This window comes from Panulirus ornatus, chromosome 56 (genome assembly GCF_036320965.1).
Source record: "Panulirus ornatus isolate Po-2019 chromosome 56, ASM3632096v1, whole genome shotgun sequence".
Taxonomy (NCBI): domain Eukaryota; kingdom Metazoa; phylum Arthropoda; class Malacostraca; order Decapoda; family Palinuridae; genus Panulirus; species Panulirus ornatus.
Window position 1 is genome coordinate 25,818,080 of NC_092279.1, and position 16,212 is coordinate 25,834,291.

Below are 16,212 nucleotides of genomic sequence, written 5' to 3' on the forward strand. Positions count from 1 at the left end.
TTAATTAGGTTAAGTTCATTAACAAGTCATTTTAAATCATAATTAGTTGGTTAATGGCATTATACAAACCAAGTCTGTAGTCCATGAGAAACATGTAAAGGTTTTGTCATAATCATAATTGGTTGGGATGCGTCACGTCTGGTGTTGAAGCTCTTGTGAGTGTAGAGGAAGCCCTGGGGTGTGTGTGACGGTGCTGTGACGCTATTATCCTGCCTGACGTAACACCAGGTGAGACGTGTGTAAGTCCAAGAACAGCAAACCACACACATTTCCGTAACCTTTACACTGAGCGACCCACGACCTCATGAGATCATGCATGGGTTGAGGGGTTTCTTGAGCGCGACGTTACGACCCTTGTTGTATGACAGATATGGCCTTTGACCAAACTCCATAGGGTCGGGTCGAAGGTCTGACCATTGCACCAAGCGGTCGCACCGTCGTGTTCAAGGGTTGTGCCGTCGTGGTCAAGGGTTGTGCCGTCGTGTTCAAGGGTCGCACCGTCGTGTTCAAAAGTTGTATCCGTCGTGTTCAAGGGTTGTGCCGTCGTGTTCAAGAGTTGTGCCGTCGTGTTCAAGGGTTGTCCCTCGTGTTCAAGGGTCGCACCGTCGTGTTCAAAAGTTGTATCCGTCGTGTTCAAGGGTCGCACCGTCGTGTTCAAAAGTTGTATCCGTCGTGTTCAAGGGTCGCACCGTCGTTTTCAAAAGTTGTATCCGTCGTGTTCAAGGGTCGCACCGTCGTGTTCAAAAGTTGTATCCGTCGTGTTCAAGAGTGGTACCGTCGTCTTCAAGAGTTGTGCCGTCATGTTCAAGAGTTGTATCGTCGTGTTCAAAGAACGCGCCGTGTTGCTCTAGGAATTAAGAGAGACTGGAGGACGACTGAAGCTTCGTTGTGAGGAGCGATGATGGGCTGGCTCATGGTGCAGCCCAGGGTGGTGGTGGTGAGGGGGGGAGACATGCTGTTTCGTCGAGTGGAACTTGAGGACGACTTGTGAAGTGTGTTAAGATGCGATGGTGATGATGTTATGAGGTGTGTGAGGAGGATGAGGCTTGTGAGATGTGTTAAGGTGCGGGGATGGTGGTGATGTGAGGCTTGTGAGATGTGCTCAGTATACAGGGGGTGAGGATACAATCATCGAAGGTGTGTAGATATTGTAGATGGGGCGGGGGTGGTGTAATGAGGTAGTGAAGGTAGAAGCATGGTTGGCAGGAGCAGCAGTGATTGTGAGGGGCGACAGTAGTGAATTGTGATTGTGAGGGGGGCGACAGTAGTGAATTGTGATTGTGAGGGGGGCGACAGTAGTGATGGTAGGGGTTTGGTTGAGGGACGGTAGCAGTAAAGGTAGATGACATGGTTGTGAGGTGGTAGTCGTGTGTGGACACTGGATGTTCCTCACAACTAGCCCACTTACACGCCCCCACTACCACTCTGCGGCAGCACTTGGCTGCTCGTCTGGCCGGGTTCCACGCTCGGCTTGCTGCGGATTACAGTATGTGGAGGCGGAGGGCGTGAAGGGTACCGAGTCCTGAAACCTCCTCTGGCAGACAGGGAAAAAAAGAAGGAAAAAAAGCAGCTATCACCCTCAAGCATACCGTGTACACTCTGCCAGGAGCGTCACACTGCCAGGAGCGTCACACTGCCTGGAGTGTCACACAGACAGTAGCGCCACGCTGCCTGGAGTGTCACTCTGCCTGAAGTGTCTTACTGCAGGAGCGTCACACTGCCTGGAGTGTCACACTGCCAGGAGTGTCACACTGCCTGAAGTGTCTTACTGCAGGAGCGTCACACTGCCTGGAGTGTCACACTGCCAGGAGTGTCACATTGCCTGAAGTGTTTTACTGGCTGGAGCGTCACACTGGCTGGTCACACTTGTGGATTTAGGAATATAGAAGTGTTCTGTTGTATGTGAAGGACTTTGGTTTGTTTTACAGGTCCTGGAAATAATAGTGAGAGATTATTTGGTGGCTAGTGAGGTGGTGAGTGAGGTACGGACATGTGAGGCCACATCAACCATAGAAGGAACTTGTGCTCACGCTAGCTTCACCTTCGGGTGTGGTGTGTTGTGGTTAGCCGACGTTCGACGGTGCCTCGCGTCGGTGGACGATGGGAAGCCGACGGGACAACCGCGGCCCCCTGATGGGCCCGACGCACCGCCCTGCACACGCCAAGATGGACCACGAGAGACGCAACCACGAGCTCCTCAAACGTCTTGCCTCCGACGTCTCGACCCATAAGACGACCAAGAGTGTCTTAGGTGTTTCCCCGATGTCCAAATCCTTGACGGAGGAGCTGGAGAAGGGGACATCGCCCGGCCAGGACCTGAGGGGCAAGACTCGGGGACGGAAAAAGAGCGACTTGGACAAGGCCCTCAAGTCTTTCCAGCGCCAGACGTCCAGTTCCATGTTGAAGATGAGTAATGTCGGGGATAACATGCTGGAGGCCAAGGTGGGCCAGAGTCCTCCCAAGAACACAAGAAGGCGAGAGTCCAGCCCGGGGAAGTCCTCGAACCTTAGCAGCAGGAGCGATAAGAGAGGGAACCACCACTTCGCCTCCGACAACAGCAGAAAATCAGATGTTTTCGAACGTCTTTCGAAGATGGATTCGAACAAAAGCTTCGGCCGACCTGAGCATCCCGCCAGTAACAAGACTCTGGACCGGAGTCCCCTGAAGAGTGGCCGCAGGAGCCCGCAGGAGAAGAACAGTAGCGACGATAAACATCTGAGCGGCGGCCGTAAAACTGGTGTCAGCGACGCCCATATGAAACCCACACGGAGGAGGGACGTCAGCCCGGGGAAGAATGGCGAGGTTATCAAGAGGGAGGCGCACGTGAGGCGATCCACCATCATCAGTGGTGGTGTGAGGAAGGAGGATGGACAGGCCAGGGATGACGACGATGCTTCCACGGAGAAGCAACAGCAGGAGAACGTGCCCGAGACGGTGGATAAGGACCGTGATGACCCTCCCATCTTCCGAGGTTCCTCCTTACCGTCGGAGATGCCTTCGTGTCCCACCGACGCGGGACGTTCGTCTACTCAGCAGGAACAGACTGGTGGGGTGACCTGCTCTTCAAGACCCTCAGTGGAGGAGAGGCAAAAGCAGGCAGGTTCCGCCTCACAGGTGGGTGGCCGGACGCCAGGACGCAACAAAACGTCCCCTCAAGCGGCGACCTGCGTTCCCGCCAGGAGGTCGCCTGAACACACCAACCACGGCGGCACCAACGGAAAGAAACAATTCGATCGTAAACCAGAGCGCAAGACGTCGTCCAAGACGACTACGATCGTTGAACCCAGTAAAAAGCCTGACGTAAACGAGGACACTTACCCTTGCAAGGTTGGCAACCAGCAGACGTCGACACGGCCGGCGGATGGTAAACACAGGTCGCCCAAGATGACGCCTAAAGCGGAGGTCGTGACTCTACCGTCCGCGTGCGATGTGTTGCAGAAGGTGAGGGAGCGAGTGAGTGACGGCAACGTTCAGAAGTCAGCGGACGGCGTCAGACCGGCGGTCGTAGACGACGATAAAGACGTGTGCGAGGCAGATAAGGCCGAGGATGATCGCGAGTTCTACAAGATCAGCGTCCAGACGCGACTGGTGACGTACAACAACAGTACGTTGGTCATCAAGAACACATCCAAGAGCGAAGGTGTGGACGAGATTGGTGCGAGCAGCGACACCGAGGCTGAGTCAGCCAGCGACCACACTACCAACACCACCTTGCAAACCTCATCAGCGGGGGCGGCGGGGACCGCTTCCGCTGACGTGGAACCCGACACAACCCACTCCCCTCCGTGCCCGACGGAGGCCCTGCAGGAGGAGGACGGGGCTGGGGAGCTGACCAGGACTCGCAGTGTCAGAAGGAAACTCGCCCAGTTCGTCAGCAAGGGGAAGAGCTTCCTGTCGGACGTGTACAGCGCCACACAGACCAAGCTGGAGCAGTACACGAGGGCCGAGTCTCCTTACAGCAGCAGCTCCTCTGACACAGCGGGAGACTACCATCGTGAGGACACTGACAGCGGCTACTACAGCATCCCGCCGCCCTTGGTTGAGACTAATCCCCTGTGGGTGGATGACCACGTCCGTGGGGACTCATGGCCCCAGGATAACTGTTACGATGGTGTCGGCCCAGTCACGTCCCTGGGGACCCTCATGGCCGAGGCTGGGGTAACAGAGGGTGGTCATCCTGGTATCACTGAGGACGCAGGTGTAGAGGACGAGGACGCCACGGATGTTAGGAGTCATGGAGATGAAGAGCAGGGTAAGGAGGACGCGACGCCCCTTAGTAGGAAAGTGGACGAAGACTGGATCAAAAAGAACATCCTGTGTACGTGTGAGTGTAAGGACAGGACGGCCAAAAGTGGCAGTCATGTGGTAGACCCGGGCCAGACCCAGACAGACGAGCTAGAAGTTCACAACAAAAGTGGCTCTAAGGTTACTGAGGAGAACACGGTAGCACCCGGGTCCGGCGCTGTCGAGGGCCACTCGGACGCCCTCAACCACAGCCGGCAAGCCCCCTCGTCCCAAGCCAGTTCGAGGGAGAGCGACTTAGGTGTGAGGGAAGGCAACCCTGGGGAGAGTGAGGGTGAGAGGGAAAGCAACCCCGCGGAGAGTGATGGAGATGGGGAGATGTGCTACTGCTCGTGTCACGACACAGGACACGACCCTCTTCCCCACCTGCCGCAGGAGGTACAGGAACTGCTGGACGCTGACCACGCCAGGTGAGTACTACTGCCGCCGCTGCCATTAGTCTCCTCCACTCACACTAACATCTTTATAACGCCTCCCATGCCGGCCTTCCCGGGGATGGCAATGCTCTCATCCTCGCTACATTCGCTAGGCCTACCGCTAACTCCTTCTTCTCGTGTGTTCAGATTAGCACACAATCTTCCAAACTTTACAGACGCCCTAGTAGTCAGCCAAAAGATATTGACACTGTCATATTGTGAAGGAGATTTTACAGCGAGCAATACAGAATAAGACAACTGGCAAACTATCTCAGGTGTAGAGAGGGAATCTGCTTGACTTATCAACTTTGTCGAAGACAATTTTCGCTACCAAACCTCCGCCGAGCAGACGAGGGAAGCTAAGATACTTGATTTAGTTCCTGCATCTCAGGAGTTCTTAGTAACTAATTCTCGTGCTGGAGAACATGTAGGCACTTGCGATCATAACATGATTAGGTTCGTCATGAATATCAAACCCGACTCCCCTAAAACCAGTACCGTTACCCCTTACTTTAAAAGGGCGGGATTTGATTGGCTGCCCGACGCTTCAGTCTCGCCCTTGTTGGTTCATGCCCAGAGGATTTATGGGCTAGTTTTAAGCATCAGTTTATGCACCAAGTCACATTCATTCCCATGCACGACAGAAACAATGAAACCACCACCAGTGCTATGGGCGCAGAAATGAGCACTATAACCTTAAGTTATCAGACAGTGTCCCAAATATTGCCTCGTAGAATCACATAATCTGAAGACAAGTGAACATTCTTGTCAAACAAGCCAAGAAAAAATACGAAGCGAGTATTGCAAGAGATAGTAATAGAAATCCTAAAAGATTGTATAGATATATCAATGACAAGAAACAAGTAAGGAGTGGAATAGCATTAACTCTGAAAAAGTGTTTTAGTTTTGGTTTTATGCTATATACCAGTGACACGAATTTTGAGAGAGTGATAGATAGCATTCACCCGATACAGGAATCTACCGTCATAGTTAGAGAAGCACCAACACAAATCCACAGGTTGAAGACTAATAAAAGCCCAGGTCCTGATGGTTTCTATCCACGCGTGATTGAAAACGTCAAACACGTAATTGCCGAACCCATAACCATATTTTCAATATATCTCTCAAAGGTAGAATATGGCAGACGTCACTCTTCTATTCAAAAAGGGAAGTCGCGAATTGTCTGGTGATTGCCGTCCTGTTACCTGCTCATCAATTATATCTAAACTTATGGAGTCGATTATTAGAGATTAAGTGGTAGCCAATCAGGAGCAGCAGAGCCTGATCAGAAATGCACAGCATGGTTTTAGTAATGCACAGCATGGTTTTAGTAATGCACAGCATGGTTTTAGTAATGCACAGCATGGTTTTAGAAGGCGCAGATCATACCTTACAGACCCACGACAAGACCAAAACAATAGCTATACTATTTCTGGACTTCCAGAAAGCATTCGACAAAGTTCCCCCCACGTTAAACTGATTGCACAAAGTCCGTGCCTTGGGAATTACTGGTTGCTCAGGAAATTGGATGGATAAACCTGGTGACGTGATAGGAAGCAGGGTCGTATTGAATGGTGAATCATCACCTGTGGTCACCCGTTACTAGTGGCGTTCCCCAGGGAGCCGTACTTGGGCCTCTACTGTTCACCATTTATATAACAACGTTGACGTAGGGCTCAATGACCTACCTAGTGACTCGATTTGCAAATGACACAAAGATCGGCATGGCCATATGAGATGAGGCTCTAGATCAAATCGCTGAATGGTTTAGTCAATGGCAAATGCCATTTAACGTCAATGAATGTGAGATGTTCCTAGTAGGAAACCTAAACACAAGACTTGATTATGAACTGATGGGCCACAATATAAAAGTACACCCCTAGTATCAGAGATTTAAGGGCCACTGTCTCCTGTAACTTCAAATTCTCCCAGCATGGCAGTGAAGCTGCTAAGAAAGCAAATAGGATGTTAAGATTTATAAATAGAGACTTTACGTGCACATTCAAAGATTTGATATCGCCACTGTACCTAAGTTTGGTTAGACCATAACTTACATATGCAGTGCAGTCCCCCTCTACTTAAGTAAGAATATTCTTAATTTGGAAGCAGTGCAGCACCGAGCAACTTAATTGATTCCCTCCATGCGTAACGGACCATATGAGGAGAGACTGCGAGAATTAAACTTGTTCTCCCTTAAGCAAGAGGCGCCTCCGAGACAAATTATTAGATTGTTTGAAAATACTTCAAGGATTCAGCTACGTCGATATCGAACAATTCTTTACAGTAGCGCGCCAGCATTGCCGACGTGAGAAAATGAACTAAAACTTACTGTAGAGTGTACGAAATATATCCTTACCAGCAACATTATTGATGCGTGGAATAAGCTCCTAGAAAATGATGTTAAGAGCAGCGCTGATCCTTAATATCTTCAAAAATTAAGCTTGATCTTCACTTGTCAGTCTCCCGTATTGAATAATTCATGTCATCAGCCATTAATAACGTAGTGGTATATCATGTTACCTTCTTGACCACTGTGATCTCTCCCTGGCCATGTTGCTCTAGCATACCAACGTTGACTAACCCATGTCACCTGCTTGGGGAGAGTAAGTAAGAGTTGTTGTATCATTCTTCATCATCAGGATTGATTTAGGCATGGTAAGGTGAGAGAGGCTGGAGCTCATGTTTACCCTTGATGTTGTCTGGGTAACAAAACGTGAGGGGATGCATGACCTTGGTGATGGGCTGCCAGACGTATCAAAGCTCATTCTACCTCATAACTTTCCTGTAAAGATTTCCTTCAGGCTTACTAATCCTGCAAGGTATTTTTTTCTACCTGTTTTCTGTCCGATTTGTGTGGGAGGGAGGATGGGGAGAACCTTTGCTGTTTAACCCCTTCCCTCCACTGTTTTTTCCTCCTCCTCCTCCCCCTCCCCCCCCCCCCCCACACACACACACACACACACACACACACACACACACACCCACACATACACACACACACACATCAGACCACCTCGCTTGGACCTTGGGCTTGTGTGTCTATGTAATTCTATCTATTGATTTCAAAAACCCATTTCAATAACTTTATGACATAGGTATCCCATTTTCTGGTAATATTTGCCCATTTTCTGGTAATATTTGCCCATTTTCTGTTTTGCTGATTTACAACAGGATTGCAGTTTTCTGTGATTCTGCCGTTCTGTATTTCTTTTAGAAATGACTAACTTCCCAGTTGAGTGATGATATGGGTTAGTTTATTACAGTAGAGTATAGCATAACCTACCTTAACGACGTTACTGAGTTTCGCATTGTCTCTCTTTTACCTCTCGCATACCTTCCCATGATTTCAGTGGGTTGCACAGTAGTCTACCCATTGTCTGTTTCCTGGGGCAGAGGGCGCTAACCCACAGAAAACGTCAACTCGGCGTTACGAATTTTCGTTAGTATTTTATATATTGATATAGCTACTTTTCAGACAGTGAAAGAGTTTCATTTTATTGATATGGAGTAACAACACGCACAGACTTTGCTAAGGAAACACAGACGAATTTAGCGGCACAGACCTGTTGTGTGCGGGAGGACATTGTATTGGCACAGACTATATGGTCTTACTTCACAGACTACTGCAGCCCATACTCTCACTGGAATGCGTTGTCGGTGTGTATCCAGACGAGGAATAGTTGAAAACACAATGCACCGGTACAGACCACTTTACATAGTGAGATCACTGGGAAACACGGTGAATGTGACGACCCTTGTGCACGACCTTCGATGCAACCGTTGAGCACAAGGTTATATGACCCTTGAACACGATGTTACGACCTTTTGAGCACGACGTGACGTCCCTTGAGCTCGGTTTTACAACTCTTAAGCACGGCGTGATGGCCCTTAATACAACCCTTGAACACGGGTTAGGGACGACCCTTGAGCACGAGGGTACGACGCATGAGCACGGCGTTACGACCCTCGGTTGTGATGGGCCTGGCATTTGACCGAACGTTTAAAGGTGATTTCCTCATGTTATCCCGCGCCCTACGTGAGGGAGACACACCCGCGCCCTACGTGAGGGAGACTCCCGCGCCCTATGTGAAGGAGACACACCCGCGCCCTACTTGAGGGAGACACACCCGCGCCCTACGTGAGGGAGACTCCCGCGCCCTATGTGAAGGAGACACACCCGCGCCCTACTTGAGGGAGACACACCCGCGCCCTACGTGAGGGAGACGGGAGACAAGACCTGCTGGAGACATGGCGTGCATGATGCGAGGGAGGGAACGGTCTGCTGGGTATCTTAATAGGCATGACCCCAACCGGCACGGGAAATTGGCCTTCCAGTTCAACAGCTTTATTTGGTGCCGTTCCCTTGTGCCACCAACACCCCCACCAGGCCCAGTCCCCACTACCCCCCACACACACACACCTCCTATCCCCCCCCCCCTCCACAGTCACACACACACCCACACCTATCCCCCCCTCCACACACACACACGCACACACACACACACACACACACACACACACACACACACACACACACACACACACACACACACACACACATGCCCCACCCCAGGCCTCTGCGTCACCTGTCTCCAGAGCCTCTCATATCCGACCGAAGATGGAGATGAGGGTCCAAAATATACCTCACTGAGAAACCAATATGGCAGATCCTTGTGGAAAATCCATCTTTAGAAAAAGATATCATACATGATACGTCTACTTTAAGAAATAGATAGTCTCTCCTAAGCTTATAAGAATGTCAGTTCCTCTGTACACATTACTCGTTCATGTCTGGGGAAAGAGCGAGAGTTTCTTTATATATTTCAGTGTTCTCAGGTTCCTCACCACCCACACCCGTGTTGATAGACTCTCCCGGTCTGGCTGTCACAAAACTTCAAGATGGGATCGAGTGGGGCTACATTAGCACATTGCCTCACTACCGGACGTGAGGGCCCGGGGGGTCAAAGGTGAAATTAAGGAGGTCATTCCTTTGTGCTCAGAGGGTTTTAGATTCCTCCCCCATAGGTCATACTCCCTCATGTATGTCTTCGTGTAGACTACCCTCAGGAGAAGTCTCCCTACCTCTATATCTTGTACGTCCGCCTCCTCATTGGCCTCATTACTTATGTGTCCCGCACACCGACTGCCTCGTACCTCATACCCACCTCATCCCTCGTGACCCTCCGGAAGCGTACACATTATAGAAGTGCTGACTAATTGCGTCGTTAGCTTGGTGCGTCCGGGACTGCCCACTGACCCGGGGAGGAGATCTTCTTACTGGAGAATTAATTAAAGTTGGAATATGTTATTGAATATCTCACGTGTCGTATGTGAATATCTCACGTGTCGTATGTGAATATCTCACGTGTCATATGTGAATATCTCACGTGTTCATATGTGAATATCTCACGTGTCGTATGTGAATATCTCACGTGTCGTATGTGAATATCTCACGTGTCATATGTGAATATCTCACGTGTTCATATGTGAATATCTCACGTGTCGTATGTGAATATGGAATGTTCTTTGATCCTATTTGTTTTCGTCCGTTAGATTTTTATTCGTCTTTTGTCCACAAGAAGTTTTCATCCTCCAGGAAATAATCTCTGACCCATGATCATCACTCCCTGCTGTGGTCCTGCTGGTGTGCTCACCGCCTCGTCATTTCGTCCGGTATTTCTGCTCGTCCGACACCTGCCGATTTTCGTCCGGCGTATCTTTATTCGTTTCCGTCTGGGATTGATGCATTTTTGTCTATGCAGCATGCTGACTTTTTTTTTCTATCCTCTTGTTTTTTCGTCCAAGTTTATTGAAACCTTAACTTTTCGTCCACTAACCCCCCGACTTTGTTTTTCCAAACGTGGACATCATCTTTTCGTCCTGTTTTCGTCTCGTCTTCTCTTGTTTTTCTAGTTTTCCCGTTGGGAAGCGTCCAGAATGCGCCAATTACGAACACACCCCATGATTTCTTTACTGTGCAAATTAGTGGTAGTTTTCCCCACTTCCTGTCTTTAACATTTAAACGGCCCTCATTTGCATAATCATGGCGTGGGAGTCTTTGGTTACTGGTCGTGAAGCCCTCAATATCCTGTCACGAACTTATGGATGTTAAGGAACGGCCATGTTCGTCAGCCTTCCCACGAGATGTGAAGGAATGTGTGTTTGTTTACCTTCGTACTCCTCCTAAGAGATGTGAAGGAGCGATTGTTCACCTTCCCTCGACTCCTAGGAGATGCGAAGGGAATGTGTTTGTTTACCTTTTCACGCGCCTCCGTAGGGTATGTGAAGGAATGGTCGTGTTTGTTGGAGGTTCATGGCGACAGATAGTTACGAATAATGAATAGTGGATAGGTTTGAACTCGTATCACATGTACTACAACGGTATTGTAAGACAATGAAGTGGACAGACGTAAGGTAAAGACACTATTATCCCACGCAAGAGGTTTAGTCAGTGAGTTACTGTTTATAAAGGAGGTTATGTCATACAGTAAGATAGCGTATCGGGATATAGAAGCTTAGTTCGTCGATAGGTAGATATGATATCATTATATAGGGGTCTGTTGTTCCTGTACAGGAAGGGATTATTACCGAAATGGGAAAGGGAGACTTTACGTTTTGATGTTGTCATCCATATTATAATGGAGTCATTAGGTTACAATACTGGGTACGTTTGGTCTGGTGGTGTAAGGTCACACCACTTAGAATATTCTTCTTTGTTTTCGTGAGATATTTGGGTTGGTTAAGGGCGATACTACCCTTGAGTACTACGGTACGACCTTTGAGCACTACGGTACACCCTTGAGCACAACGATACGACCCTTGAGCACTACGGTACGACCCTTGAGCACTACGGTACGACCCTTGAGCACAACGGTACGACCCTTGAGCACTACGGTACGACCTTTAAGTTTGAGCCTGAAGGGTTCTGGTCGTAGGCCAGTCCATCACACATAGGGGTCTCACTGCTGTGCTCAAGGATTTGAGGTGTGTCCTTGAGGGCGACTATCCACCGCAGGATGTTGCGGTGTTCCTGTGGTGTCTCCTGAAGGACGGGAGACACCGAGGCTGCCGGGACTATATCCTGCTGGAGTCGCAGTGCTTGTAGGAGGCTGTAGGACTCTGCCCTGCCCGGGGAGGGCCAGGGACGGGATGTATTGATCAGCTGTAACAGCAACAAGGCAAGTGAGTGGGCGGGTCTTGTTTATGTACCAGTGAGGCGGGCCGGGATGGGTGGGTGGGGTGGGATGGTGGGGGAATGGTGTATTTGAAAGCAAGCTACCCACCGTGCTCTTCTGGGGGGGAATAGTTGCAGTGGGGGAGTATATGTGGGGGTGGGGGAAGCGGGTGGGTAAAGCAAGGTAGATATGCCCTGGTGGGGAATTTTAGGAGGATAGGATGATGATTGTGGCGTCGTATGAGTGGTACATAGGGTGATGGAGATGTGATGGCGTCGTATGAGAGGTACATAGGGTGATGGAGATGTGATGGCGTCGTATGAGGGGTACATAGGGGGATGGAGATGTGATGGCTGGGATGAAGGATCGTGTGGGAGACTTGATGGAGAGGGAGGAAGTGCAAGGGGGGTAAGTGGTGGAGAGTGATGGGTAAGGGGGCGGGATGTAATGAGTCTGCTCTTAAAGAGGTGTGGGAACGTGGGAGATGATGGAGTGGAGATGTTGTGAAGTAGGGGGAAGTAGAGGGAGGGGGGGAGTAAAGATGGAGTGGTTCCCGGGGTGAGGGTGAGAGGGGACGACGGTGGTGCTGGTTGTAAGTGGAGGGAGTGGAAGAGGAATATACTTGATGCCGAGAGGTGGAAGAACATGATATAGGGAGACAAGAGTCCAGCACCAACCCCGCCATCGTCATCTCTTTGCCACCAAAGATCCCTTGTCCACGAGTTGCAGTCCTACACCATAACCATATTGGAGCCTATCCGAGCTCACACCTACTGCTGGATGAGAAGTCACAACCCAACCATTGTGGACATCAATAATTCAGTACAGTATTTGTTCATCTGTATTTTATGTTAATTGTAAAGACTGTCTTTGCCACCCACTCACCTCATTTAAGAATCCCGCTGTTTATATTATTGTATGTATTGTACTTCTCAGTCTCTGGTTGCAGTTCATTGAAGAAACCGCTAATGATGATAAGTAGTTAGTTGTATCATTAGCAGTAGTAGTGGTAGTATACCGTACAGTAATGCTCAAGCTTGTGTTTATAGAGAGGTCATATTACTTGTATTATACACAGATACATATATACATCTCCTGTACATGGGTACATATATGCCTCTTTCTTACCGAGGTCATACAAACAGATGGTCGTATGTTATAAGCGATTGGGGCGAGTAATCCAGGTCTGTGTAGTTATATGGGGCCGTGACGTCACGTTATGTTGATATAGATATTAACTTTAGGGAACTGGAAAGATTTTTTTAATGTTACATATTTGTGTAAGTATTGTCTAAAGTGATCTGATAATTCCATGTGATGGGACTCAGAATATATCGTTCATCGGAGAGGAAATTCAAGATTGCAATATATATATATATATATATATATATATATATATATATATATATATATATATATATATATATATATATATATCAGCGGAAAAAAATAATTTTCATGATAGCTTGTGGTGGTTGCGGTAGAATTAATGAATTATTGGAAAACGAGATTGCATTAAATGTGGCCAATATATATTACGTTAAATATGGTGATTCTGCATAATAGATCAAATTAAGTTTCACGATTTCCCGCAATGTGAGAGCCATATCCTACCTAAAGCATTATGGCCACAAATTAAAGCATTCGCGCAGTATGAGTGGGAATTCGTGGAGCGCGTAATATAAGGGGGGACCTAAGTAATTTAGCGCGATGTATGGCCTAATGATTTCTCGCATGGCGTGCCTACCGTGATGGTGTATAGTTTTGCGCCAGTAATGGATAAAGGAGGAGATTCCTTCGTTACTTGTGCTTTAAATGGGGAGAACCCGTATCTTACTGGAGGATTTGGGTAGTTTACCCGACATTGGTTTACCAAGTTTACATTGATTTACACAAGTCGGAATGCCAGAGGTGTGTAGTAGCCGGCCACATTTACAACTCGTAAATATATTGTAAATCGTGAGTTGAGTTTTCGGAATCTGTTTGGTTTGTAAGTGAATATCCTTTGTTCTTTGTTCTTTGAGCTAAACAACCAATAGGTAGATGGTATTTCTGCTTCCTCAGCTGTACCTGCTTTCAGTAGAGTGCTGTTGTGGCATACACTGTTGTTGCTGCTGCTGCTAACTACAGGTATTATTTTTTTTTTCTTAATTAGAATTGGTATTTGGTCTATTATTATATTTGTTGTGGATGCTTACCATTGTGCGGTTTTCGGAAGTGTGTGAGAGTACGATTGATGACGTCAAGTCAGGACATATCCTCTTATTTTCAGCCAATTCATATCACTTGTTACAGCGATGCCAAGTCACTATAGATCCTTGTGATTTGTGACAGTTTATTTCACTTTCCGCGTTAATGGAATCGTCACGAATTTATCCTCTTGCCGTTGATTCACACAAAGGATGCATCGCTTTGGCCAATGTGGCGGGGTTAACCATCCTGGCGTGAGCGAGGCGCCCCTAGAGGACTCCGTGGGTAAATAAAGTCTTTTAGCACCTGTCAGTGAGCGTGTGAAGGCTTGTTAGTGTTGGAGGGGAGGAAAGTGGCGGCGGGTGGCGGGTCAGCTGATCCTCCGCTCGGACGCTTCCCGCGAAAATCTCTCGTCCTTTGTTTATAGTCGATTGTCATTTGTTTTCCGGCGCGATGGATCTTTTCAGGCACTTGATTCCGTGTGATTACATGCCAGCGTCATTCGTGTGTTTGGCGGTGCGTTGGTCTTGTGTTGGACGTCGTATAATTGCAGGTATTTGTGTTCTCTCGAGCGTTCGAGTCGATCCCCATGATTTTAGCGGTGTTTGTTTTCTGCCGCGAGTTTGAGTGGATCGTCTTATTAAAGACGGGTTGCATTTGTGTGCTTCTGAGTTTTAGTTTCTTTCAGTTGATTGTCGTGTGATTACAGGCGTCTTGGACGCTTGTAATGACAAATAATTCCTCATGTATTTTCTAGTGTAGGTTTGGTCTCTATGGGCACATGATTCCATGTCTTTCTCCAGAATATATCATTAATAATTTCTTGAATTCGTTCTTCACTTCTTAAGAAACCGGTTATTTAACTCGTGGTTTAAGTTTTTATCAGTGACTTTTTTTAAGAACTTTCGTGAACTCCGTTCGACTTTACATTTGTTTGAATTAATGGTACAAATACTTGTAAGTTAAGTCATTAATCTGATCATATTTTTGTATTCGTATGATAATTCTTTTTAGTGTAGATATGATTTTGAGAGGCGTGGAAGCGGGCGGTCGGCTAAGGCTCTGCTGGTAAACCGATGTCTGGGTAACCCAGGCGTGCTAATGGACGCCCCTTATCGATTGCTTACCTGGTGGCCATATTGATCCAGGGGGGGGGGGGGGGGGCCAGGTGGCTCCCGCCACCCCGAGCTGGAGGTTCCACAGGGGGGGGTAGTATGGGGGAGGCCATGATGTCTGGGGGGGGGGTTATTGAAGTAGCAAGAGGTTAAAGAGGAAAGGGGGCTGGGAGAGTGAAGGGGTGAGCCCACCAGAGGAAGAATAAGAAGAATAAAAATGAAGAAATGGTAAGGGAAGGAGAATGATATAGATAGAAGCAGAAAAAAGAAGGAGCTAGGAAACTAAAGAATGAATAAGAAAGGGAAAAACAAGATGAGAACAGGACTGGCAGTAAAACGAGAAAGAGCAAAAGGATGAAAAAAAAAAAAAAACATAAGAACGAGAGAGGAGAATAAGGAGAAAAGAAAATGGATGACGAAGGAAGGGGGGTCTGAATAGACCAGTGTCCTCAGGAGGCCTTGGTAAGAATTGATGGGCGAGGCATGGGCAGGCCTTGAGGATGGTTAAGATACATGCGGCCATTGAAGGGTCGGCAGTAAGGATGAGGGCCAGGATTGGGCTAGGTAGTGAGAGAGGAGGCACGGGGTTGGAGTCATAAACTATTCCTTAAAGTGGAAGTTAGTGTATCCCCAGCGGCGTCTCCCCCACGGCGGCCCCAGCGGTAGAGCCTCGTTCGTAAGCAATTATCGGAGTCGGGAACAATAGCTCCAGGCTCCCTTCCCCGCCTTCTACAGGAGTTTACACGGCTCTTAGGGACGAAAGACTGTAAGATGGTTCGTGTCTTTACTACTTCTGGCTCTGTGGCTTTGAGGTGCTTTATCTTGGGCTTAATATGTCGAACCCCATGAGCACGGCTGTAAGGCCGGTGAGTACGACGGAGCAACCCCTGCGCGCGCACGACGGCGCGGCCCTTGAGCATGATGGTACAACCCTTGAAGGACGATTGCACAGCCCATGAGTACAACGGTATGACCCTTGAACAAGACGATACGACCCTTGAGCGCGACAGTTCA

At 48.4% G+C, this 16,212-nt stretch overlaps 1 protein-coding gene across 4 annotated transcripts in view; it reads left to right on the forward strand.

Annotated features, from left to right (window-relative positions):
- The window catches only part of Unc-76 (fasciculation and elongation protein Unc-76), a 130,041-nt gene that overhangs the window by 22,626 nt on the left and 91,203 nt on the right, over positions 1-16,212 (forward strand). For all 4 annotated transcript variants that reach the window (XM_071694141.1, XM_071694142.1, XM_071694143.1 and 1 more), the window contains exon 2: positions 1,929-4,712. In XM_071694141.1, the coding sequence (XP_071550242.1) occupies positions 2,101-4,712 (2,612 nt within the window). In that variant the 5' untranslated portion in view covers positions 1,929-2,100. The remainder of the gene's footprint in view (positions 1-1,928; positions 4,713-16,212) is intronic.